General features: G+C 48.3%; 1 protein-coding gene across 1 annotated transcript in view; it reads right to left on the reverse strand.

Moving 5' to 3' along the window:
- CUL1 (cullin 1) overlaps positions 1–27,635 on the reverse strand; it is a 331,942-nt gene that overhangs the window by 187,683 nt on the left and 116,624 nt on the right. The window contains exon 5 of the mRNA XM_030203694.1: positions 24,637–24,687. Coding sequence (XP_030059554.1) covers positions 24,637–24,687 — 51 coding nt within the window. The remainder of the gene's footprint in view (positions 1–24,636; positions 24,688–27,635) is intronic.

Consider the following 27,635-nt stretch of genomic DNA (forward strand, 5'->3'; position numbering starts at 1 on the left):
ACGTCAGACAGGGGCGGGCCCAGGAGGAGAAAGACGCTCTATCGAAGCTAGGCGAAGGCAGGCATCAGCTGATTCAGCTTTCTTCTTGCCCGTGCAGCGCCTTCGGACAGAGGAGAGAGGCGCTGCACGGGCCCGGTAAGAGGAAGGGGGGCCCGATGGAGGAGGGGAATGGCGGCGACGACCCCAAAAGGGGGCGGGGCACAGACGGAGGATGTCGGGAGGCGGAGCTGAGGTGAGAGAGTAGTGAGGAAGGGAGGGGGGCAGGGGCTTCTAGAAGTTTGCTTTTTCGGGGTGGGGGGAGCGGCGGAAAGTGGGGAGCAGCGGGGGGCAAGGCCGGATCGTGCCTTCTTGCAGTTTGACTTGGGCAGTGAATTTAGGAAGACCCCCTTCTCTCCAGAACCCAAAGCAGGTATTTCCTCCTCTAAAATGTTTAAATTGTCTGTTTTGTGCTTCTGTGGGACTGGGGTGCGAGGATCTCAGAACTGCTTTTAACAATGCTGCCACTGTGTGAACGGAGAAGCCTCGGGATTTTGAAGCCGCTGTTTTGCTGCTTGCGATGAATCTGTTTGTTTAGAGAATGGAAGACTGGGCTTTTTTTATGTGTTTTCTGACGTCCTTTGGATTTGGGAGCCATGTGCTTGTGATTTGACTGTGTTTTGACTGTTTGTGGCATGCGCAGAGCAGCTAACATAACGCTTGGCTGCTCTGCGCATGATTTGGGGGCCGATTAACGATGTGTATTGTGATTCTTTGATACATTGTACGTTTCAATACCGATCTCAGCATGTGTGACTTTTTTTTTTGGTGCATGTTTCGTTATTTTAAAATCGTTAGGGACTTTAACGATTTAGATTTTTTTACGTTTGGTTGCTGCATCTGCCTCTAGGTATTATATTGTATTACTAGTTAAAAAAAAGGCCCGTTTCTGATGCAAATGAAACGGGCACTAGCAAGGTTTTTATCAGTGTGCGCATGTTTGAGAGAGAGTGAGAGTCTCCCCCCTCCCCTCTCTCCCCTTCCTCCCACCTCCCAGTTTTGGAGAGCAGTGTTTGGTAATTATACAGGATTCCTGCTGTGTTTTTCACTGTTTGTATTTGTCAGGATTCCTGCAGTGTTACAGAGAGAGGGCTCCAAGTTTCAGAGTGTTTTGTAATTATACAGGATTCCTGCTGTGTTTTCCTTCACTGTTTATATTTGTCAGGACTCAGGAGCTGTGTTACAGAGAGAGCAAGGGTGGGGCAGACAATCATGGGGAAACCGGATATCTACACCACTTCACACTTCCGGCTGGAGGTTTCATTTAGAACGTTGGTGGTGCCTTTTACATAGAGAGATATCTCTGGTATTTAAATTCCAGTGCTATTAAATGTGTATATTTTCATACTGTTTCATGGTAGCTCTATTATTAGGTTTCAATTTACTGTTCTCAAGTTTACCTCATTTACTGTATTTATGTTTATACATTATTTTACTATTGTTATGCTGTTAGCAAAATTGTAACTTTTATGTTAAACTATACCTGCTGTACACTGCCTTGGGTGAATCTCTTCATTAAGGGAAAATTAGGTTCTTACCTTGGTAATTTTCTTTCCTTTAGTCATAGCAGATGAAGCCATTACGTATGGGTTGTGTCCATCAACCAGCAGGGGGAGATAGAGAGCACTCAACTTTTCTCAGTGCCTCATGGCCAGCTAGCTCCACTGCCTCTTCAGTATTTGAAGCTTCCAAAGCAGTATGGCAAACCGCAATGGGAATAACATGAACTTTCCTCACAGCGAACGATGGCCCTTTAACAAGGGCATGAACTCAAAAAAGGAGGGAATGAACTCATCCTCCTGGAGGGAATAAACTCGTCCTCCACTTTGTATAAACGGAGGGAATACTTGCATCCTCCTGGAGGGAATAAACTCATCCTCCCAAAACATGAACTGGAGGGAATGAACTCATCCTCCTATAACTGTAACAAGAATCCTGAAGACGTTTTCCCGACTCCCCAAGGAAGGAATATAACTTCAGGAAACAAGAACAGCACCTAAAATCAGAATCACTGCAATACAGACAATCATACAGGGAGGGCTCATGGCTTCATCTGCTATGACTAAAGGAAAGAAAATTATCATGGTAAGAACCTAATTTTCCCTTCCTTGTCATCAAGCAGATGAAGCCATTACGTATGGGATGTAACAAAGCAATCCCTAAATAGGGTGGGAACAAGCCACACCATGCACTAGCACCTGTGCTCCAAAACGCGCATCCCTCCTGGCAGCCACATCCAGCCTGTAATGTCGAGCGAAAGAGAGCTTAGAAGCCCATGTTGCAGCACTGCAAATCTCATGAAGAGATAGTGCTCCAGTTTCCGCCCAGGAAGAGGAAATCGCTCTTGTGGAATGTGCCTTAAAGGCTTCAGGCGGAGCCCGGCCAAACAGCAGATATGCTGAAAAGATAGCTTCTTTGAGCCAACGGGCAATAGTGGCTTTAGACGCTGGAGACCCTCTGCGAGAACCGGATAGCAAAACAAACAGATGATCAGAAGTCCTGAAAGAGTTAGTAACTCGCAGATACTGCAGCAGAGTCCTGCGCACATCCAAAAGGTGCAGCTGCCCAAAAGATTCTGGAAACTCTTCCTCTGAAAAAGAGGGCAAGAAAATAGGCTGGTTTAAGTGAAAGGCTGAAACCACCTTAGGCATAAAGGAAGGCACGGTCTGAACCGTGACTCCGGACTCTGAAAATTGCAGAAATGGGTCTCTACAGGACAGCGCCTGGAGCTCTGACACCCGTCTCGCCGAGGTAATGGCCACCAGAAAAACGGCCTTCAGTGTCAAGTCTTTCTCCGATGCTCGCCGAAGCGGCTCAAAAGGAGATGCCTGCAGGGTTTTCAAAACTAGCCCCAGGTTCCAAGCTGGACAGGGTGCTCGCACTGGAGGTCGGAGCCGAAGCACCCCTCTAAGAAACCGTGGCACATCTGGGTGAGCAGCCAAAGACACGCCTTCCACCTTACCACGAAGGGAGGCCAACGCTGCCACCTGCACCCGCAGGGAATTATAGGCCAAGCCTTTTTGTACACCTTCCTGCAAAAAGTCCAGAATCGGCGAGACAGGAGCCCGCATTGGAACAATGGCTCTGGAAGCACACCAAGACTCAAACAGGCACCAAATCCTGGCATAAGCCACGGAAGTGGACCTCTTGCGGGCTTGCAGGAGAGTGGAAATAACTTTATTGGAATAACCTTTATCCCTCAATTGCGCCCTCTCAATAGCCATGCCGTAAGACCAAAGCGGCCGGCGTCCTCCATGGCTACCGGTCCCTGAGTCAACAGGTTCGGTACCAGAGGTAACGGCAGAGGAGCCTCCAGGAGCATCTGTCGGAGGTCTGCATACCAAGGTCTCCTTGGCCAATCCGGGGCGATGAGGACCACTTCTCCTGGGTGCAGCCGAATCCGCAAGAGCAGGCGCCCTATCAAGGGCCATGGGGGAAACACATAAAGTAGACCCGGAGGCCAGGGTTGAGCCAAGGCATCCAACCCCGCCGAGCGAGGATCTCTCCATCTGCTGAAGAAGCACGGGACTTTGGTATTGGCACTTGTCGCCATTAGATCCATCACGAGCTTGCCCCATTTGGCACAGATCTGTAGGAATACTTCGTCTGCCAGATTCCATTCTGCTGGATCGATCTGATGCCTGCTCAGATAATCGGCCTGCACATTGCTCTGACCTGCAATATGAGCTGCCGACAGACACTGAAGATGCAGCTCGGCCCAGTGGCAAATCAGTTCGGCCTGCGCGGCTAGTGCTCTGCACCTTGTTCCGCCTTGTCGATTTATATAGGCCACCGTTGTCGTGTTGTCCGACATCACTCTGACAGCCAATCCTTCCAGGGTCACTTGAAAGGCCAGAAGCGCCTGAAACACCGCTTTCAACTCTAGGCGGTTGATGGACCACTCCGACTCCTCGGGTGTCCACAGACCCTGGGCATGCTTCCCCTTGCAGTGTGCGCCCCAGCCCTTCAGGCTGGCATCTGTTACCACTAGGCACCAAACGGGGAGCGTCAGCGGCATTCCTCGCCGCAGCATGCTGTCTGAGAGCCACCACTCCATGCTGAGATGGGCCGCAGGGAGCCAAGTAAGTCTGCATTGGTAATCCTGAGAAATAGGAGACCATCTCCGGAGTAGGGAATACTGTAGAGGTCTCAGGTGCGCTCTCGCCCAGGGTAACACTTCCATCGTGGCTGTCATCGATCCCAGCAGCTGGACAATGTCCCAAGCTCGTGGGCGGGGCATCCTCAGGAGCAGACGGACCTGATTCTGAAGCTTGCACCGCCTTAGCTCGGGTAGAAACACATAGCCCGAGACTGTGTCGAACCTGGCCCCCAAAAACTCTAGAGATTGTGAAGGGGACAGGTGACTTTTGGCCATATTGACGACCCAGCCTAGAGATTGCAGTACTGAGACCACTCTGGCTGTAGCTTGTAAGCTCTCTGTGCAGAGTCTGCTCTGATGAGCCAGTCGTCTAGGTACGGGTGAACCCTGATACCTTCTCGCCTGAGAAAAGCAGCTACTACCACCATTACCTTGGAGAAGGTTCGGGGAGCTGTTGCGAGGCCAAAAGGCAAGGCCCTGAACTGGAAATGTTTTCCCAACACCGCAAACCTCAGAAACTTCTGGTGCGGGGGCCAAATCGGAATGTGCAAGTAAGCTTCTTTCAGGTCTAGAGACGTGAGAAACTCTCCTGGCTGAACCGCCGCAATGAAGGAGCGCAGGGATTCCATGTGGAAATGCCGCACTCTCAAGGACTTGTTCACTTCTTTTAAGTCCAGAATAGGGCGAAAGGACCCACCTTTTCGCGGCACCACAAAGTAGATGGAGTATCGGCCGCAGCCTTGCTCGGCGGGAGGCACCGGGGTCACTGCCCCTAACTGAATCAGACCTTGTAAAGTCTCCTCCACCGCCGCCCGTTTGACGGCAGAACCGCATCGGGACTCCACAAACACGTCTCTTACTGGGGCGTTGAATTCTATTCTGTATCCATCTCTGATCAGGTCCAGAACCCACTGATCTGAGGAAATCTTGGCCCACTCCTCGACAAAGAGGGAAAGCCGTCTTCCGATGACAGGCATCGAGGAGAGGGCCGGCACACCATCATTGAGAGGGTTGCCCCTGAACTCCTGGTCTTGAGCCATCGGCTGCGGAACGCTTGTCCGAGCGAAAGGAGTTCCTCTGCTGACCACGGGCATGAGAAGTGAACCCAGCAGAACGCCCCGGGCGGTACCTTCTAGCTTCACGGAAGCGAGGTCTGTACGAGGAGTGGACCGCCTGGCCCTTAGAGGAAGGCCTCTGCCTATCTTCGGGCAAGCACTGGGGTTTTGGATCACCCAGGCCTTTCACAATTTTCTCTAACTCCTCACCAAATAGGAGAAGTCCTTGAAAAGGCAACTTCACCAACCTTTGCTTAGAGGCCATGTCCGCTGCCCTGTGTCGTAGCCACAGATGACGGCGAGCCGCCACTGCTACTGCCATTTGTTTAGCCGAAGCTCTGACAAGGTCATAAAGGGCATCAGCCAGAAAGGACAAGGCCACCTCCATCCGCGGAGCCACATCCAAGAAGGGCTCCGCGGAGCCACATCCAAGAAGGGCTCCGCTCCATCTCCGGGCTGAGCCACTGCCTGTTGCAGCCAAGCTAGGCAGGCTCTCACAGCATAACAGCTGCATGCAGACGCCCGAACAGTGAGACCTGCAATTTCAAAGGACCGTTTCAACGCTGTTTCCAGCCTACGGTCTTGAACATCCTTCAGGGCAACACCTCCTTCAACAGGGAGGGTAGTTCTCTTTGTCACCGCAGTGACTAGGGCATCCACTGTAGGCATTTGAAAACGAGCCATATGTCCCTCACGCAGAGGGTATAACTGCCCCATAGCCCTGGAAACTCTCAAAGGTCCCTCGGGGTCAGCCCACTGAGCCAAAACAAGCTCTAGGATGGAGTCATGCAAAGGGAAGGCCCGAGCAGCTTCTTGATACTAGCCATCCTGGGATTACCCGAGGAGGCCATGCCACTGTCAGGATCTTCAATCGAGAGGGCCTGCAGGGTATCTGAAATATGCGCTGGCAGCTCATCACGGTGGAAAATCCTCACCGTGTAGGGATCATCCAGATCCTGTGGTAAATCCGCACCTGACTCTGGTTCCTCTGACCAAACGTCTGTCAGAGTTCTCCGAATCCTCACACCCCGACCACGGGGGGGGGGGGGGGGGGGAGGGGGGGGGGGGGGGGGGGGGGGAAAGATGCACCACAATCTGAAGGGGAATTAACCCTTCTGCGCTTATCTTTAGGCCAAGCATCCGGGAAAAAAGCCTCACTGGGCAGTCCCAGGCCAGAATCCATCGGGGGGGCAATCAGAGGAGCCTCAGGCGACCCTTGAGGAAGGGCTCTTTTCATCATGTATGCTTTATGCAGCAAAAGCACAAAATCCGGGGAGAAAATCTCACCCTGGGCACCCAAATCCTGTCCGGTGCTAGCCACTCCTGAAATAACCTCATCTCGAGGTGCCCCACCAGGCTCAGGTCTCTCCGTGTCCACGGAGGCCGCACCATGCGGTGTAAGCAAAATGGCGCCCGCTCGCCATGCTCGGGCCGGCTCCTACGCCAATACAGCACGATTTACAGAGCCCTGCTGCTGATTTGCGCTTGCCACAAGTGGAACAGCACTTTACATTGTCCGCAGCCATCGCCGAAAAACGGCGGTAAAATCCAAAATGGCGGTTCGCGCCAAAATCGCCCCGATCGCGGGCCCACCCCGGAGGAGTTGGAAAACACTCTTACCTCAAAGGATCTAGTGTACAACTACGATCCTGCTGAAAATCAGGTCAAAAACCTCTGTTCCAGCGTCTCTGCGTTTAAAAACGCGACGCAATTTTTTTTTTTTTTTTTTTTTTAAGCTGTGAGGAAAGCAGAGGTATTGAAGACTCCGGAGGCTCAGATGAGTGGGAAAGGCAGGGAAAGGGCGAACCTATATGCCTGCATCCACTGTTGGTGGGTAAGGACAGGGAAAACCAAGGCAATATGTCCACATCCACAGAGGTATGGGTAAGGCAGGGAAAGGGCTAACCTATGTGCCTTTAAAGTGAAGCTGATATAGCCTCCAACACCCCGGTTAACAACTGGCAAGCCAGGAACCACCTCCCGGCAGAATTTTCTGGAGCTCGAACAAGCTGCAGCCACCCTGCTAAGGGAGATAGAGAATACTGAAGAGGCAGTGGAGCTAGCTGGCCAAGAGGGCACTGTGAAAGTTTGAGTGCTCTCTATCTCCCCTGCTGGTTGATGGACATAACCCATACGTAATGGCTTCATCTGCTTGATGACAAGGAAATATATATTTTACAGATGTAGCCACCAAAAACAATGCCTGACTGAAATCATGCCTATGGGAAAAAGCACATACGTAACCCAAATGGTGAACTCATGACATTTTGAAAGTTGCTAAAATAGAAGGCAGAACTGCTCACAACAGACCCACAGTGAAAAACACAGTAGATTATAGAGAAACAAGCCTGAAAGGCCTGTCCAAATATTATATAGAGTGGGTCAAAGACATACAAGAATGGTATAAAAAAATGAAAATGAGAATAAATGCATAAAGGTCAAGCAAGCAATCAGTCTATGTAAAATATACAGTGGTGGAAATAAGTATTTGATCCCTTGCTGATTTTGTAAGTTTGCCCACTGACAAAGACATGAGCAGCCCATAATTGAAGGGTAGGTTATTGGTAACAGTGAGAGATAGCACATCACAAATTAAATCCGGAAAATCACATTGTGGAAAGTATATGAATTTATTTGCATTCTGCAGAGGGAAGTAAGTATTTGATCCCCCACCAACCAGTAAGAGATCTGGCCCCTACAGACCAGGTAGATGCTCCAAATCAACTCGTTACCTGCATGACAGCTGTCGGCAATGGTCACCTGTATGAAAGACACCTGTCCACAGACTCAGTGAATCAGTCAGACTCTAACCTCTACAAAATGGCCAAGAGCAAGGAGCTGTCTAAGGATGTCAGGGACAAGATCATACACCTGCACAAGGCTGGAATGGGCTACAAAACCATCAGTAAGACGCTGGGCGAGAAGGAGACAACTGTTGGTGCCATAGTAAGAAAATGGAAGAAGTACAAAATGACTGTCAATCGACAAAGATCTGGGGCTCCACGCAAAATCTCACCTTGTGGGGTATCCTTGATCATGAGGAAGGTTAGAAATCAGCCTACAACTACAAGGGGGGAACTTGTCAATGATCTCAAGGCAGCTGGGACCACTGTCACCACGAAAACCATTGGTAACACATTACGACATAACGGATTGCAATCCTGCAGTGCCCGCAAGGTCCCCCTGCTCCGGAAGGCACATGTGACGGCCCGTCTGAAGTTTGCCAGTGAACACCTGGATGATGCCGAGAGTGATTGGGAGAAAGTGCTGTGGTCAGATGAGACAAAAATTGAGCTCTTTGGCATGAACTCAACTCGCCGTGTTTGGAGGAAGAGAAATGCTGCCTATGACCCAAAGAACACCGTCCCCACTGTCAAGCATGGAGGTGGAAATGTTATGTTTTGGGGGTGTTTCTCTGCTAAGGGCACAGGACTACTTCACCGCATCAATGGGAGAATGGATGGGGCCATGTACCGTACAATTCTGAGTGACAACCTCCTTCCCTCCGCCAGGGCCTTAAAAATGGGTCGTGGCTGGGTCTTCCAGCACGACAATGACCCAAAACATACAGCCAAGGCAACAAAGGAGTGGCTCAGGAAGAAGCACATTAGGGTCATGGAGTGGCCTAGCCAGTCACCAGACCTTAATCCCATTGAAAACTTATGGAGGGAGCTGAAGCTGCGAGTTGCCAAGCGACAGCCCAGAACTCTTAATGATTTAGAGATGATCTGCAAAGAGGAGTGGACCAAAATTCCTCCTGACATGTGTGCAAACCTCATCATCAACTACAGAAGACGTCTGACCGCTGTGCTTGCCAACAAGGGTTTTGCCACCAAGTATTAGGTCTTGTTTGCCAGAGGGATTAAATACTTATTTCCCTCTGCAGAATGCAAATAAATTCATATACTTTCCACAATGTGATTTTCCGGATTTAATTTGTGATGTGCTATCTCTCACTGTTACCAATAACCTACCCTTCAATTATGGGCTGCTCATGTCTTTGTCAGTGGGCAAACTTACAAAATCAGCAAGGGATCAAATACTTATTTCCACCACTGTACATAATAGAAAAGCCTAAAAACATAGTGGCCTGAGTCTGGGCCAAAAGAAAACCCCGTTATGAATCTGAACCAGTAGGAATGATGAAAGAGACTCATCTGGAAGTTATTATTATTAATATTAGCATTTATATAAATAGCACTACTAGACGTACCCAGCGCTGAACACCTGACACAAAAAGACAGTCTCAAGTTGAGTCCCAAGAGGAGATATGAATGCGTGGTTTAAGTGAGGCACAAACTGAGAGGAAACCCCCCCTCCCCCAAGATCCCCTAGACTGGCCCCGAAACACGATCTCCGTCGTCCGTCTGCCCTCCAGCTAACTGAGAAGCAGAAAAGCTCCCTCGCTGAAAAATAGTGCAGCTGAAGGCAAGACGGCGGCCTTCAGCGCGAAATGTAAAACATCCGAAGGAGAAAACGGAGAGAACTGACCGGTAAAAAAGAAAACAGCTGACGCAAACCGCAGGAAGTAAACCGAAGAAATCAACTAACCCCGCCATGGAGAAGCCACGAGAACTCACACCCCGGCACAAAAAAGGAACGCTTTGCCTGCCCGTCCTCGCTGAGCTCTCTGTGCGGGTGTGCCCCAGAAACAACGCTTCGCACCTTTTTTTTTTTTTTAACAGTGTGTCGCTGCCAAAAACGCGAGGAAAACTTAGAAGCAACTCTCCAAGTAACAAGTATTGCTCGATAAGGCTATGGGAACCGTCAGAATTAAGTCTTTCACATTCATTTCTTTTTTTTTTAAACAAAGAACTGGCAATGAAACCCAACAAAACTACCTGCTCAAAAGCAGTCTGGGGAAAGAAAAGGCTTCACAATTTAACTTCTCTTTTTATTTATTTATTTTTTAAACAGAAACTAAAAGTGGCTGCCTCTCCCAAAGGCAATACCCCTTTCTAACAAAAGGGTAGCCCTTCCCAGCTAAGTATGGGAGATGGGGAGGAAGGGGGGAGGGGCTCGGGGCACCCGAGTATAACACCCCAGAGGCTGGAAAAGAAAGAAAGAAAAGAAATACCTATCTGCCCAGCGTCTTACTGAGATTCCCCATGCACAGAACTATTATCATTAGTAATAATATTATTAGCTTCTTAAAGAGAAAAAGAGAGAGACTAATGGCCTCACCTCCTGTCTGCTGGAGACTGAGAAAATACTGAGGCTAGGGTCACATGACCAGGGCTCTTATTGGCTCTCTAGAGTTACAGTTTTTTCTCAGTCTCCACCTGCTGGAAGGCGAGCACAACCCATCAGTCCAATCCTGGTCCAGTCCCGAGGGACGCTAAGGAAGGGACTCTTGTGATTTTTCATAATGAAAACTTTGAAACGCCGGCACTGAACGCAAGGCCGCATTCTCAGACTGGAAAGATCGACTTGGAACATGCAGATGTAAAACAGAGTAAATAGAAAGTGATTCTTTTTTCAAAGTCTTGTTTATGAGAACCAAAACTTTAAAAACAATCCTCTGTTTAACTGGAAGCCAATGCAAGGTATGTAAAATTGAAGTTATGTGACGAAAATGAAAAGAACCTACAATTAGATGAGCAGTGGCATACTGACCCACCTGCTTGCAAGCATAAATACAAAGAATTACAGCAATTGAGCCCTACAAAACCAAACAAAAATCAGAAGCAGATGAAGGCTTTAACCTACTCAACATCCTAAGCTTAAAAAAGGAGCCTTTCACTACACAAAAATCTGTGGTGTTAAAGGTCAAATGAGAGTTTAACATGACACCCAGACTACACACTTGAGACATCACATTTACTGCACAGTAAGATCATTGTTGGTATAGAGTCCTCTGGGATCCTCACAACCTCAGCTTTTATTTTTTTTTTTGAGCATTTAATTTTAGATCTTAACCAAGTTGCAACATCACTAAATGCAGACTGTAAACTTTTAATAGAAGGACTTATGTCAGTTTCAAATAAAGAAAAATATGATCTGCATAAATAATGTACTTTCAAATTATGCAGTTTCTAGCATAGAGGAATCTAATAGATGTTAGCTAACACTGTAGACAAAGAAAAGCCTTGCATCACTTCAGTCAGCAATTTTCTTAAGCCTGAGAACTCAGTGCTATCCCAAACCTCTAGTTGTCTACCCTCCAAAACAGATTTAAACCAAAGACAATGCCAGAATACCATATGTTTGCATTCTATGCAATAAAATCAAGCGATTCAAATGCTATCAACACATCCAAATCCTGCCTCCTACAAAAATAAAAGTTACCACCACCATCTAGTCCCTGCCTCATCACATCCATTATAGCCAATAAAACTAATTCGGCCTAAATCGACACTAGAACAAGTCAAACATTTCTGCACTCCAAAAGTTCTGTCAACAATCGCAATACACACTTCTCAATTAATCTCACTGCCACAGGCAAATAAGAGACTGGCCTGAAGCTCACTGGAGCTGTAATATCTAACTGGACATTTTTCCAGAGAAGTGAGCAACATACCCTTTGACAGAGCTGTATTAACCATAGTAGTCAGTGCTGTCAAAGCAGGCATCCCAACAGCACCGATAATTCTTGGAGAACAAAAATCACCAGAAGACAGTCATCTGAAGTGAGCACATAACCACCCCACCTCAACCTCGGTAACAAGACTAAACTCAATCCACAAGTCCATCTCCATTGCCCCTATATCATCTAAAGGTAAGAAAGGGTCAAATGCATTTACAAGGTGCTTGACTTTCTCCACAAAAAAGGGCATTAAGAGCCTCTATATCTCAATAGGCATCACAAAATCTTTCAAGGAAGAGGTCCGAGTCAAAATCTGCTTGTCAGATTTCTTTCCCTGATCCACATTGCCTTGACTTATTGTTAAAAAAAAAAAAAAAAAAAAAGTAATTTTAGTAAATCCTAATAAATGATAAACAAACACATCCCACAGGGCTCAACCACTGGACTGCAGGTAATAGATTGTAGCCTAGGGCAGTGATGGCGAACCTTTCAGAGACCGAGTGCCCAAACAGCAACCCAAAATCTAATTACTCATCGCGAAGTGCCGGTACTCATTATGGGCGGGGTCACCACATATGACTCCACCCCATGATAGCCACACCCCCTTACACCAGCCATGGCGCATATAAACAGACATCATTGAAAATATACTAGTATAGGAGAAATAAATAACATGATTGTCTTTCATTATAAATCATTTCTGTAAGTTATTACAGCTCCAGTATACCCAGTGCAAAATAAGACAGCAGATGTAAATTCTCAAATTGGACATATTCCAAACACTAAAATGAAAATAAAATGATTTTTTTCTACCTTTGTTGTCTGGTGATTTTGTTTTTCTATCCATATTGGTCCAGTCGCTGATTCTGCTGCTATCTGTTCTCTTAACTCTGTTTCCAGGGCTTCCTTTCCATTTATTTCTTTACTTTCCTCCTTTCTTCTTCATTTCTTGCCCTCCATCCATGTCCAGCAACCCTCCTCTCCCCTCCAGCCACAAATGTCCAGCCACCCTCCTCTCCCCTCCAGCTGCCCATGTCCAGCCACCCTCCTCTCTCCCCTACCCTCCCCTCCAGCCACCCTCCTCTCCCCCCTGCCCACCCAGCATCAAGCCTCCCTCCCACCCAGCACCAGGCCACGCACCCACCCAGCACTCCCACCCAAGCACCAGGATCCCACCCAAGCACCCAAGCCTCCCTCCCTCCCACCCAAGCACCAGGCCATGCACTCACCCAGCACTCCCACCCAAGCACCAGGCCACCCAAGCACCCAAGCCTCCCTCCCTCCCTCCCAGCACCAGGCCATCCACCCACCCAGCACTCCCACCCAAGCACCAGGCCTCCCACTCACCCAAGCAGCAGCAGGCAGGCCTTCCACCCACCCACCCAAGCACCAGGCAGGCCGCCCACCCACCCAAGCACCAGGCCGGCCACCCACCCAGCACTCCCACCCAAGCACCAGGCCTCACTCCCTCCCTCCCACCCGGCGTGCACCAGGGCACCCTCCCACCCACCCGGCGTCAAGCATTCCTCCCTCCCTCCCACCCGGCACCAGCCCGCCATCCCTCCCTTCCTCCAAACCCAAAGAAATTTAAAAGTCTTCCCTTGTCTGAGTAGGTGGCGTCAGCATCAGCAGCGAAAAGCGTGCTGCTGGTTCGGCGCGTCTTCAGCCTTCCGTCTCTCAAGCTCTCTGGTCCCGCCCTAACAGGAAATGAGGGCGGGACCAGAGAGCTTGAGAGACGGAAGGCTGAAGATGCGACGAACCAGCAGCACGCTTTTCGCTGCTACTGCTGATGCTGACGCCGTCTACTCGGACAAGGGAAGACTTTTAAATTTCTTCGGGGTCGGAGGGAGGGATGGAGGCCGGGCGGGCTGGTGCCGGGTGGGAGGGAGGGAGGAATGCTTGACGCCGGGTGGGTGGGAGGGCTAAGTTTCGGGTGAGGCGGCCGGCGGCGCGCGTGCCCTCTCTGGCACGCGTGCCATAGGTTCGCCATCACCGGCCTAGGGAGTCAGGTCTCCTGAAAAATCCTGTTCAATTTCCACCATCTGATGGAAGCAGAGAAATACTGACAAGTTCCAGGATGCACCATGCTATATACTGGTGATGTCACTAGAAAGCTCAGCTTCTCTGTCTCCATCTGTTGGTAGGGTGGCTTAACCCATCAGTCTGCACTGGTCTAGCAGATTAAAAGAGAAAAATAATTTAATTGTGAAAATCAGAAATCTTGTCTGTGTGGTAGCTCAGATGAAATCAGAGGACTCGTGAAGTAGCAGCAAGTCCTGTGTGTGCTCAGAAAAACCTTTGTTCCCCCCACCCCCCCACCCCCCAAGCTCTAAGAGCTATCTATTTGGTGCAGATGATACCACCCACTCATGTGGTTGATTCATCCTTCTTGTTAATGGGAACTCCTGGGGTTGTACAGGTAGATGTAGATTACCAAGCTCTATCAGGTTATCCAAGCCTACAATGTCTTATGTGACCTAGGTTATGCTTGACAATAAATTAACAGATTATCTGCCACAGCAACATGTTTGTGCAGGTTGTACAAAGAGAGACCACTCCAGTTACCAAACACTGCACTGAATTGTCAAATTGCTTGTTACCACAGAATACTGCAACCCCTGAACAGACGGGCACGACAAAGCTGCTGCATAAACCCCATTGTTTTGTTACAAGCTAAATGCTGCAGGCTGAACAACTCCCTGAACAACCTCTGAGTCAACTGAAGAACCATATGCATTGAGACGAGGCCGGAGACGATGCCCTGTTCTGTTGCATGCTGAAAGACTGCTTAGACGAACTCCTTGGCCGTTCGCACCGCCAGGAGCGAGCCAACCACGCGGGCTCAACACTTGGCCCAATGTGCGCACCTGGGCGGATTTGCTAGAAAGCTAAGGACAGGAACCGATAAAGCTCCAGCTAAACACCAACTAACCTAATGGTGAAGGGTAACTAAAACTGATAACCAAGCTTACGCCTGTGCTATATTGCATGTCCTGCTGCATGCGGACTGATTACTCGAGGCATCTTATTTAGCTAGCATTTTTGTCTAATCTAGGCAGAATACTATCATTAATGTACGGTTTCACTGAACTATCTGATGATTTTAATTGTTTGATTACTTGATATACTTCTATATGCTAATCAAACAGTTAACTCATTTCTTTGTTGCATGTCCTGCTGCATGCGGACTGGTTTACCTGAGGTATCTCACTAGCTTAGCATTTTTGTTTTAATCTAGACTGAATATAACCATTGATATACTGTATCACTGAATTACCTGATGACTATAATGGTAAAATTATGTATAATCATACCTGATAATTTTCTTTCCATTAATCATAGCTGATCAATCCATAGACTGGTGGGTTGTGTCCATCTACCAGCAGGTGGAGATAGAGAGCAAACTTTTGCCTCCCTATATGTGGTCATGTGCTGCCGGAAACTCCTCAGTATGTCGATATCAAAGCTCCATCCGCAGGACTCAGCACTTAGAGAATTACACCCACGAAGGGACACTCTGCCCAGCTCACCACCGCCGAAACGGGGGAGGGGAATCCGTCCAGCTCATCCCCGCGGAGCGGGGGAGGGACACCACACCCGCCGATGCGGGGGGATCTGGCTTATCCTGCAACCGCAACCGCGGGAGGAGCTGACTGACCCTAACACCGCCGAAGCGGGAGGGGTACAAAACTGCCCTACAGCCGCACGAAGCGGGAGGGAGTGCCGGCAGAATTTTAAGTTTCAATCCAGCCCCGTAAAACGGAGGGGAGAGGAATGCAGCAGCTCACTGTAACACAAACTCGTCTTAACTCTTGAAGAATCCAAGTGAAAAAACTTGAACACGAAGTCTTTCTGAAGTAACTGAAGACTAAACTTGAACCTGAAATGCAACCAGAATAAAAACAATACAGATATCTGGGAGGGGCTATGGATTGATCAGCTATGATTAATGGAAAGAAAATTATCAGGTATGATTATACATAATTTTACCTTCCATATCATCAAGCTGATCAATCCATAGACTGGTGGGATGTACCGAAGCAGTACTCACCCAGGGCGGGACATAGAAATCCCTGACCGCAACACTGAAGCTCCAAACCGGGCCTCCGCCCGAGCAGCCACAGTCAAGCGGTAATGCTTGGAGAATGTATGGGCCGAAGCCCAAGTTGCCGCCTTGCATATCTCTTCCAAGGAGACGGAACCGGCCTCTGCCATCGAGGCCGCCTGAGCTCTTGTAGAGTGAGCCTTCAGCTGGATAGGCGGCACCTTCCCCGCGGCCACATAAGCCGCTGCAATGGCTTCCTTGACCCATCTTGCCACTGTCGGCTTAGCAGCCTGCAGACCCCTACGAGGACCTGTATACAGGACAAACAGATGATCCGATTTCCGGAAATCATTGGTCACTTCCAAGTATCTGATGATGACTCGTCTCACATCCAGATATTTAAGAGCAGAGTACTCCTCTGGGTAGTCCTCCCTACGAAAGGAAGGGAGACATAGCTGCTGATTCACATGGAAGCGAGAAACAATCTTGGGCAGGAAGGAAGGCACTGTGCGAATAGTCACTCCTGCCTCAGTGAACTGTAGAAAAGGCTCTCGACACGAGAGCGCCTGGAGCTCGGAAACTCTTCTGGCTGAAGTGATAGCCACCAAAAAGACTGCTTTCAACGTCAGGTCTTTCAGAGATGCCCTTGACAAGGGTTCAAACGGCGGCTTCTGCAATGCTCTTAGCACCAGGTTGAGATTCCACACAGGCACCACTGAGTGCAGAGGAGGGTGCAGGTGATTAACCCCCTTGAGAAAGCGCACCACATCTGGCTGCGAAGCCAGGGAAGCACCCTTCAGGCGGCCCCTGAAGCAAGCCAGAGCCGCTACCTGGACCTTAAGGGAACTGAGCGACAGGCCTTTGTCCAGACCTTCTTGCAGGAACGTCAACACTGAAGAAATTGGAGCAGTGAAAGGAGAAAGAGAGCCTGCTTCACACCACGCTGCAAAGATACGCCAAACCCTGGCGTAAGCAGTAGAAGTAGAGCGTTTCCTCGCTCTCAGCATAGTGGCGATGACCTTGTCTGAGAAGCCCTTCTTCCTCAGACGCTGCCGCTCAATAGCCAGGCCGTAAGACCAAAGGGGGAGGGATCCTCCATCACCACGGGACCCTGATGTAACAGGCCCTGCTCCACTGGCAACCGCAGAGGATCCTGCCTGATCAAGTCCGCATACCAGGGACGCCTGGGCCAATCCGGACCCACCAGGATTATCCTGCCGGGATGCTTTGCCACCCGGTCTAGTACCCTGCCCAACATGGGCCAGGGCGGGAACACATAGAGAAGCTCTTGTGTCGGCCATTGTTGGAGAAGAGCATCTACTCCCAGGGATCGAGGGTCCCGTCCTCTGCTGAAGAAGCGCGGCACTTGGCAATTGGCCGATGACGCCATCAGATCTAGGCTCGGCTGGCCCCAGCGCTTCGTGATGTCCAAGAACGCCTGAGCAGATAGCTGCCACTCTCCGGGCTCCAAGGTATGGCGACTGAGAAAGTCCGCCTTGACATTCATGACTCCGGCAATGTGGGCCGCTGACAGCTGTTCCAGGTTCGCTTCCGCCCACTGGCATAGACTCATAGCTTCCTTGGCTAGAGGGGCGCTCTTGGTACCTCCCTGGCGGTTGACATAGGCCACAGCCGTGACATTGTCCGACAGGACCCGTACAGGCTTGAACACCAGTACCGGGATGAACTCCAAAAGCGCCAACCGAATGGCTCTGAGTTCCAGGAGGTTGTTAGACCACTTTGCCTCTGCAGGAGACCAGAGCCCCTGCGCTGTCCTTCCCAAGCAGTGGGCTCCCCAGCCCGATAACGAGGCGTCCGTCGTGACGACAATCCACTCTGGGGACACCAGAGGCATTCCCGCAGACAACTTGTCTGTCTGCATCCACCAGCTCAGCGCCTTGCGCACTGCTGGATCCAAGGGAAGACGCACAGCATAATCCTCCGACATCGGAGTCCAGCGCTGCAGCAGAGAGTGTTGTAGTGGTCTCATATGAGCCCTGGCCCAGGGCACTACTTCCATCGTGGCCGTCATAGAGCCCAACAGCTGCACATAGTCCCAAGCCCGAAGAGGAGAGGCTACTAGGAACTGGTCCACCTGAGCCTGAAGCTTGACAATCCGATTGTCTGGCAGGAACACTCTGCCCACTTGGGTGTCGAATCGAACTCCCAGATACTCCAGGGACTGAGTCGGGCGCAGCTGGCTCTTCTCCCAGTTGATGATCCATCCCAGGGAGCTCAAAAGAGCAACTACCCGGTCCACAGCTTTGCCGCACTCTGCATAAGAGGGGGCTCGGATCAATCAGTCGTCCAGATAAGGATGGACTTGTACTCCTTCCTTTCGCAGGAAGGCCGCTATGACCACCATTACCTTGGAAAAGGTCCGCGGAGCAGTAGCCAACCCGAACGGGAGGGCTCTGAACTGGAAGTGTCGGCCCAGGACTGCAAAACGCAGAAAGCGTTGATGAGGAGGCCAGATGGGAATATGCAGGTACGCTTCCTTGATGTCCAAGGATGCCAGGTACTCCCCTGCCTTCACTGCCGCTATAACAGAGCGGAGAGTCTCCATGCGAAAGTGCCGCACTTTCAAGGCCCGATTGACCCCTTTGAGGTCGAGGATAGGCCGGACCGAAATTCCTTTCTTTGGTACCACAAAGTAAATGGAGTAACGCCCCTTGCCAAGCTGACTTTCTGGCACCGGAACGACCGCACCCAGGCGGATCAGATTGTCCAAAGTCTGCTGCACTGCCACAGCTTTGACCGGAGACTTGCAGGGAGAGAGTACAAACCCGTCTCTTAAGGGTCGGCAGAACTCCAGCTTGTAGCCGTCTCTGATGACTTCCAGCACCCAAGCGTCTGAAGTTATTGTGGTCCACTCGCCCAGAAACGAGGACAGCCGTCCTCCAATCTGCACTGGGGCGTGGGCCAATACCCCGTCATTGGGTACGAGACCCTGGGGGAGGACCGGAGGGAGCACCTCCGGGACGGCGGTCTCTGCGAAAGGAATGCTGCTTGGGGAGAAATTCCTCTTAAAGGAAGTGGGGGCAGAAGCACCCGACCTGCCCGGGCGGTACCGACGGGCTTCCTGAAACCGTCCTCTGGAGGTACCGGGACGAGCACTCGCCCGAGCCCTGACCTCCGGCAACTTCTTGCCCTTAGACGTGCCGAGATCAGTCACGATTTTGTCCAGCTCGACCCCAAAGAGCAGCTTGCCTTTAAAAGGCAATCTAGCCAGGCGGGATTTTGAGGCGTGGTCAGCAGACCAATGTTTCAGCCAAAGCCACCGCCGCGCAGAGACAGTCTGAGCCATGCCTTTAGCTGAGGCTCTCAAGACATCATACAGCAAGTCTGCCAAATAGGCTAAGCCCGATTCCAGGGCTGGCCAATCATTCCTCAAGAAATGATCCGAGGGGGAAGCCCGCTGCACCATAGTCAGGCACGCCCTGGCCACATAGGAGCCGCAAACAGAGGCCTGCAAACTTAAAGCAGCCGCCTCAAAGGACGACCTTAAGGCCGCCTCCAATCTCCTGTCTTGGGCGTCCTTTAGGGCCGTGCCACCTTCCACCGGCAATGCCGTTTTCTTAGTCACCGCAGTGATTAAAGAATCCACGGTAGGCCACAGATAGGCCTCACGTTCACTCACAGCCAAAGGATAGAGGCGGGACATAGCCCTAGCCACTTTAAGGCTCGCTTCTGGGACATCCCATTGAGCCGAAATTAAGGTGTGCATGGCATCATGCACGTGGAAGGTTCTAGGCGGGCGCTTAGTCCCCAGCATAATGGCAGAGCCAACAGGGGCTGAGGGAGAGACGTCCTCCGGAGAGGATATCTTCAAAGTGTCCATGGCCTGTAACAACAGGTTGGGCAAATCCTCCGGGCGAAAAAGCCGCGCTGCAGAGGGGTCATCCGCTCCATCCGAGCGGGGATCCGTCTCCACCAAGGAATCCGCAAAGGACCGTTGGGAGACCTCAGACACGCTGCCCTCATCTACATCGGAGGAGACAAATTCCTCCAAGGCCTGGGAATCAACCCGAGGGCGTTTACCTCTGGGAACCTCAACCTCTTTACCAGAGGAGGGAGCGGGGGGCAGCGTTGTGCATGAGGAAGGCCCGATGCAGCAGCAAAACAAACTCGGGGGAGAAACCCCCCAGACTGTGCACCTCCGCAGCCTGGGCAACAGCCCTAGGCGCGCTCTCAACCGGCGCTCGCAATAGCGGGGGAGAGACATGCTGCGCATCCAAAATGGCGTCCGGCGCGAAACTCCGCGAAGGAGCCGCGCGGGAAGAACGGCTCTTAACTTTAGCCGCTTCTGTGCCGTCGCCCAAATTAAGGGCGTTCATGGCATTAATGTCTCCAACCTCAAGGGCGGCCCAAGAAGAAGCCGTCCGAGCCGCGTGGCCGGCCAAGATGGCGGAGGCGAGGAGCGGGGGATGGGCGTTTATGGCGGGAAAAACCGCCACGCCGGAGGAAGGACCGGGACATGCATCGGTCGCGAAACTGTCACCCACCAAGGGCGAATCCGGCTTGAAGACCCCCGCATCCCCTCTAGAAGCGCTCGAGCGACCCGGGGAGCGACCCTTTGCGCCCTCGCCCTCCGACGCCATGAGCCACGAGGAGAAGAATCGGGGAACCCCCGCCCGCTATAAAAAGGTAAAATTACCTGCTGTCCGCTCCGAGTTGTAACGACCTGGTGTCTCAGTGAGTAGCTGCAATAGACGCTTAAATAAACGTCGAAATAAACGCCTTTAAGGCCGTTCAAAAATTTTTTTTTTTTTTTTTTTTTTTTTTTTTTAACGGAGCCAGCGGGAGGGGGGAGAAAAGGAGGGACCTGGCACCACCAGGTTTGCACTTGCTCAAAAGAGCCCTCAACCCCAGGCACTCAACAAAACCTAAAAATTAGGCTTGGAGGCCTAGCCAGAGCTGCTGCTGTGTGTGACCACCACCTGCTGAGATAGAGAACATACTGGGGAGTTTCCGGCAGCACATGACCACATATAGGGAGGCAAAAGTTTGCTCTCTATCTCCACCTGCTGGTAGATGGACACAACCCACCAGTCTATGGATTGATCAGCTTGATGATATGGAAGGTTTGATTACTGTATCACTGAATTACCGATGACTATAGTGGTTTGATTGCTTGATTTACTCCTATACGCAATCAACATGAACATCAACACATTACTCATGATAATCTACTTCTTCCCCCTAATCTACCATGCATGGACCACTCCCAATATAAACAACAATCTACCCACAGCACACAAACCCTACAGACAACCCAATTACAGCTCACCAGACCAAAATAATAACAACCAACTAAAAGGAAAAATAAATACATTCGGAAATAACCAACTGAAAGGGAAGAAAGGACACAACAGAACCATATACCAAGACAACAGGCAACTAATAAAAATTAACACATCCATGTCCCAAACTGAACCTTACCAACCAATCCAAATGGGATACGTAAACACCAGATCAGTAGTAAATAAAACAGAGATTATAACAGATTGGATCACTTCAGACAATCTTGACCTACTATTCATCACTGAAACCTGGATCCATAACCTTAAAGACCCCATAATCTTAGATCTATGCCCACCAGGATACAAAATTACTCACTGGACAAGAAACGGAAAAGAGGATGAGGAACAGCCATAATATACAAATCCGAGTTCACAGCCACAGCCGAATCCATTCTGCCACAACTCGAAATCGCCTCGGTAAGAATTAATCACCCAAACTTGCAGGAACACCTTAATGCAGTCCTGCTCTACAGACCGCCAGGCAACTGGCAAGATTCCCAAACACACTTTATGGACTTTATCTCGAACACTTGTGTCTCTACCTCTAATCTTATCATATCAATCTGCACCTTGAAGATCTCAACTCAACAAACACCCAAGAATGCGAAGAGTTCTGACAACTATGGGATCTTCATAGGACAAACACGCAGCCTACTCACATCAAAAGACACACACTAGACATCATCACATACAAATTCGATCCCAACTCAAACCTTATACTAACAGACATAAAATGGACACCCGAACCGTGGTCCGACCACTATAAAGCAAACATCTCCCTCCAATGGTGAATGAAAGACTCACCAAAGAAACAAGAACCAAAAACCTATACTACAAGAGGAAAAATAGACCCGGTAATATTCTGGCAACAAATCTACTACAACGGATGAACAATAAAGGCAGATACAAACCAATTCCTCCTAGAATGGGACGAGAGATGCAGATCCATATTAGACAACATTGCTCCAACCCAAACCAGAACCTCACACAGAAAGAATTCAACCCCATGGTTCAATGAAGAACTGAAAAAAACTAAAAACACAAGTTAGAAGGTTAGAACGTGCATGGAATAAAAAAGAAAGGCGATCCCACACTTAACGCCTGGAAACAACTCCAAAGAAAATACAAATACACCATAAGACAAACTAAAAGATTATATTACAAAACTGAAATTGGACCAAACTACAAGGACACACATAAACTCTTCCAACTCGTGAATAAACTATTAGATATTACACCAGTCACAACCAACAGCAAAGATGCACAGGAGCAGACAATCTCGCGAGATACTTCAACAAGAAAATCATACAATTGCGACTTAAGATTGCTGAATTCCTTGACTGTTTAGACCCAGACCCTGGTGTATACCCAGCAGACAGAACCTGGACCAACTTCGATACATTATCAGAGAATATCATCTCCCAAACGCTCAAAAGATTTGCCAAATCTCATTACAAACTAGACATGTGTCCAAACAACCTTATGACATCTGCTCCTCAACACTTTATAACAGACATAACGAAACACTTGAACTATATGTTACAAAATGGACTTTTCCAGAAGGAGAAAGGAAACATTCCACTCACCCCCATACCCAAAAACGCAAAGAAAAGTGCCAGTGAACTAACCAACTACAGACCAGTAGCATCCATTTCCTTAATAACCAAACTAACAGAAGGAATGGTGACCAAACTCACAAACTATTTACATAAATTCTCAATACTCCACGACTCCCAGTCAGGATTTCGGTCTAACCACAGTACTGAAACAGTACTAGTTACTCTCATGACTAAATTCAAACAAATAATTGCAACTGGAAAAAACATACTACTCCTACAATTTGACATGTCAAGCGCTTTCGACATGGTTGATCATGGACTACTACTACATATCCTTGAGTACTTCGGAATTGGAGGTAACGTTCTCAATTGGTTCAAGGGATTCCTAACCACACGATCATATCAAGTGACATCTAACTCGACTACTTCAGCCACATGGATACCCAAATGCGGAGTCTCACAGGGATCCCCCCTCTCGACGACTCTATTCAACATAATGATGATACCCTTGGCCAAACTATTATCAAACCAAAACCTCAACCCATACATATACGCAGACAACGTAACGATTTACATCCCATTTAAACAAGATCTAAAGGAAATTTCCATTGAAATCAACCAAAGTCTCCATATCATGCATTCTTGGGCGGATGCATTTCAGCTGAAGCTTAATGCAGAAAAACCCCAATGCCTAATACTTACCTCTCAACATAACATGAACAAATTCACCACCATTAACACACCAAATCTGAACCTTCCAATTTTGGATACCCTAAAAATTCTTGGAGTTACCATCGATCGACACCTAACGCTTGAGAGCCACGCGAAAAACACAACCAAAAAAATGTTCCACTCAATATGGAAACTAAAAAGAGTAAGACCTTTCTTCCCAAGGACTGTTTTCCGTAACCTGATACAATCAGCGGTGCTCAGTCATCTAGACTACTGCAACGCACTCTACGCCGGCTGTAAAGAGCAAATAATCAAGAAACTTCAGACAGCCCAGAACACTGCAGCTAGACTCATATGCAGTAAAACAAAATATGAAAGCGCTAAACCCCTACGAGAAAAGTTGCACTGGCTCCCACTTACAGAACGCTTCACGTTCAAAATATGCTCCCTAGTTCACAAAATCATTCACAGAGATGCACCAGCCTACATGTCAGACGTGATAGACTTACCACCCAGGAATGCTAAAAGATCATCCCGCACATTCCTCAATCTGCACTTCCCCAACTGCAAAGGTCTAAAATACAAACTAATGCATGCGTCACACTTTACCTACTTGAGCACACAGTTATGGAACGCACTGCCACGCAACTTAAAAACGATTTACGAACTAACCAACTTCCGCAAACTACTAAAGACCCATCTCTTTAATAAGGCATACCACAAAGATCAACAAATGTGCACATACACCACTCCTTCACATATATCCAGAACTGTCTTATAGCATCTGCTTGTTATATTACTATCATGTTTTATCATTATCTTGTTACCCAAGATTCTTCTGTAACACTAAATGTCTATTTCCTAATTATATTTCCACCATTCATGATGTATTGTAAGCCACATTGAACCTGCAAAAGGTGGGAAAATGTGGGATACAAATGCAATAAATAAATAAAATAAATACAAAACTTCAAAATGGAAAGAGTAAGATTTAAGGAGAAAGCACAAGGAGATAAGGAAAACTGCCACCAGTCAGCTTCCAAAAATCCTTTTTAATTTAAGTGACAGCAACACTGTCAGGGTAATTCAAATCTTTTTTAAAAGACATGAGTACATCCTTACATTTGTGGCATATTTTAGTCCTGTAGCAAATACTTCAAAAAAGAGACTACAAGTGTGGTAACATAGGGCCTTCTCTATGGGATAATACTAGCTACTCCTAAACTGTTGCTCCCTGTGATGCACTTCACAGGATGTCACAATGACCCTCTAAAATTTTCCATTACCAAACAATGACTGTACCTTACAGACAGGACAAGTGAGAATAAGCTAGATACCTACCTGCTTATTTAGTGGCCTGAATAAACAGTCCCTCCAAGTCACCAGGGCAAGCTAGAACAAATATATAAAAATATTTATTAAACCACAAAGTAACTTACTTCAGCTGAAAAATGTTGCAGCTTATTATGCATTTCCTATATGAAACAATTGTATGTCATCATTTGGGGGAAGGCATAGAGAAGCAGATTTCTACTCAAGTGTTTCTTTATTCCTAATCTAGCTCATTAAGTGCTACTTATGTTTATGTAACCTGTAGAGGGCACTGCCATTGCCTAAGTCTTCCAATAGATGGAGAATCTGTTCTCTCAACTATATGTGGTGAGTGGGAAGAGAACCTCTCCCTCTCAAACACACCTATAATTGTATTGTATTGTAACATTTATAACCCGCGCTTTCCCACTTGTCAGCAGGTTCAATGCGGCTTACATAATATAGCAAATTTACAAGATAAAACAAAATAAATAAAACATCTAAACATAGTATATAAAGAGATGGACAATAAAAATGATAAGGGAGGAAGGTGGAAAAGGCAGGGAACAAGGAGAGGGTGTAAGTTGTGGTAATGTGTTGTAAGGAAGAATGTATAATAAAGGTTCGAAGAGGGATGAATTCAAAAGGATAAAAAGCATATTTTAAGTTCTGTCAAGTAGTCAGATCCAGCTATCTCAGATGGATATCTAATTTAAGTCTCGTCATATGTGTAGGCTTGCTTAAAAAGGTGAGTTTTCAACAGCTTCCGGAAGGATAAAAGGCCATTGACTGTTCGAATTGATCTTGGCAAGGTGTTCCAAAGCTTGCTGCCTATAACGGGGAAACTGGATGCATAATATGTTTTATACTTTATTCCTTTACAGTTGGGAAGATGTAGATTTAGATAAGTTTGAGAAGATCTGGAGCGATTCCTGGTAGGAAGGTCAATCAGATTGTAAATGTAGGCTGGGGAATCTTCGTAGATAAATCTTATGAATCATCATGTGGACTTTGAAATGTATTCGTTCAAAAATAGGGAGCCAATGAAGTTTTAAAGCCACTAGTAGTTTTGGGGGCAGGGAGGGGGGCTGATCAATAGCTCTTCTCCCAAGCCACTTCACTGTCCCTCTGGCAATTAGTCTCCAACTCCTCAGGTTCACCAGCAGTAGAGTTTTTATTTGTGTATCCCTTTAGTTAGGGTGAGTCCGTGATTCCCAGAAATCAACCACCTTCTGCTCCTCCCTGCCTCCTTTTGGGGCCTAACAGGGTTCTTTTCTCCCTTCCCGGGTCTACTCTTATTAGCAAGCAATGTCCACTGTTCACCTGCCTATGCAAATCATATACTAATGGCTCTCCTAGTGAAAGGGAAGAGAAGGGGGTGGGACTTGATATACTGCCTTTCTCTGGTTACAATCAAAGCACTTTACATCTTATAAACAGGTACTTATTTTGTACCTGGGACAATGCAGGGTTAAGTGCCTTGCCCAGAATCACAAGGAGCTTTCCCCATTTCTGTATTTAGTATTTTACTTGCCTGGGGGATTTTAATTACCTGGGGCCTTTGTTCACCTTTCCCCAATGAATTAAAGCCCTCTTCAGTAGGTTAGCCAGTCTGATGCAGAAGACACTTTACCCTTTGATAGATGATCATCATCTTTGCTCAACAGCTCACAAAAAAAATCATCCTGCAGTCTAGGAAGCCAAATGCTCTTGATGACACCATTGGAGCAGTCATGCATTTATCACCAAGATGCAAGCATCTCTGATTTGGCCTTTACCTTAAAGGGCAGTGTTCTTCAATGCAAAGCCCTCAGGACAATGGCAGCCATGGGGATCTCTGAGATGGCCCATAGAGTCCTATTTTTTTTTCTTTTGCTGCTAGATATAGGCCACGAGTGTTGCTTTGAAGAACACTGACATGATTCTAATATTACGCCCCTCCATCTCCAGCCTGTGATCCAGCACTCCTCACGCAGGTTCTCCCCATGGAGGAATAGCCTAGTGGTTAATGCAGCATACTTTGATCCTGGGGAACTGGGTTTGATTCCCACTGTAGCCCCTTGTGAGACTCTGGACAAGTCACTTAACCCTCCATTGCCCCAGGTACAAATAAGTATCTGTATATACTATGTAAACTGCTTTGAATGTAGTTGCAAAAACCACAGAAAGGTGGTATATCAAGTCCCTTTCCCTCCCTAAATATAATGTTTCGTACCCTTTTCTTGACTGGTCTGGTCTTCCCCTCTCCTTCCCAACCACCTCCATTTCTCCCCACTTTGTGGGTCTGGCATCCCTGCCTGCTTCTCACCAGACAGTCGTATAAACTTGTCTTCCCAGCAGTGATTCAGCCAGCCCTGCTCGCCTTCAGTCTGCACATCCTTCCCGTACTGTAACAGGAAATTGCAGCTGAGGGAATGTCTCCTGCGTTGGCTGGAGGTAGCCTGGCTGAATTGCTGCTAGGAAGATGAGCAAGTTTGTAAAGACTGTAGGATGGGAAAAGGAAGTGGCATCACGGAGAATGGAAGATTAAATCGTTCGCTCCGCAAGAGCAGGGATTAGTAATTAGCATACACACCCAAGATAAATCAGTTGAAGTTCCTAACTTTGCGTTGAAAATCTTTAGCAACAATGGCAGCGCGGAAGAAATTCGCCAAATTTCAGTTCTCCGCTGATAAGCAGGTAGGAGGCTCAAGCGTGGTATCGAAGGTGGCAGCACTTCGATCCAAGATGGTGGCGCACGATTCTGAATCGGAGCCTGACCAAAAGGAGCAGCCTCTGAGTGATAACGAGCTCACTAAAGGAGATATGGCATGCTGGTTCCAGGAGCTGAAAGCTGATTTGGGAGCAGTTCGGAGAGACATTCAGGCAGCAGTGTCTGAACTGGATAATGAGGTACAGGAGATTGGACATCAATTGGAGCAGACGGAGGAGCAATTAGAGAGTTATGCAGAGGATCTTTTGGGGCTCCAGGAGGATTTAAAGCTAGAACGGAAGGCGCGGATGGACTTGCAAACTACCTTGGAAGACTT

The sequence above is a fragment of the Microcaecilia unicolor genome, chromosome 1 (genome assembly GCF_901765095.1).
Source record: "Microcaecilia unicolor chromosome 1, aMicUni1.1, whole genome shotgun sequence".
Taxonomy (NCBI): Eukaryota; Metazoa; Chordata; class Amphibia; order Gymnophiona; family Siphonopidae; genus Microcaecilia; species Microcaecilia unicolor.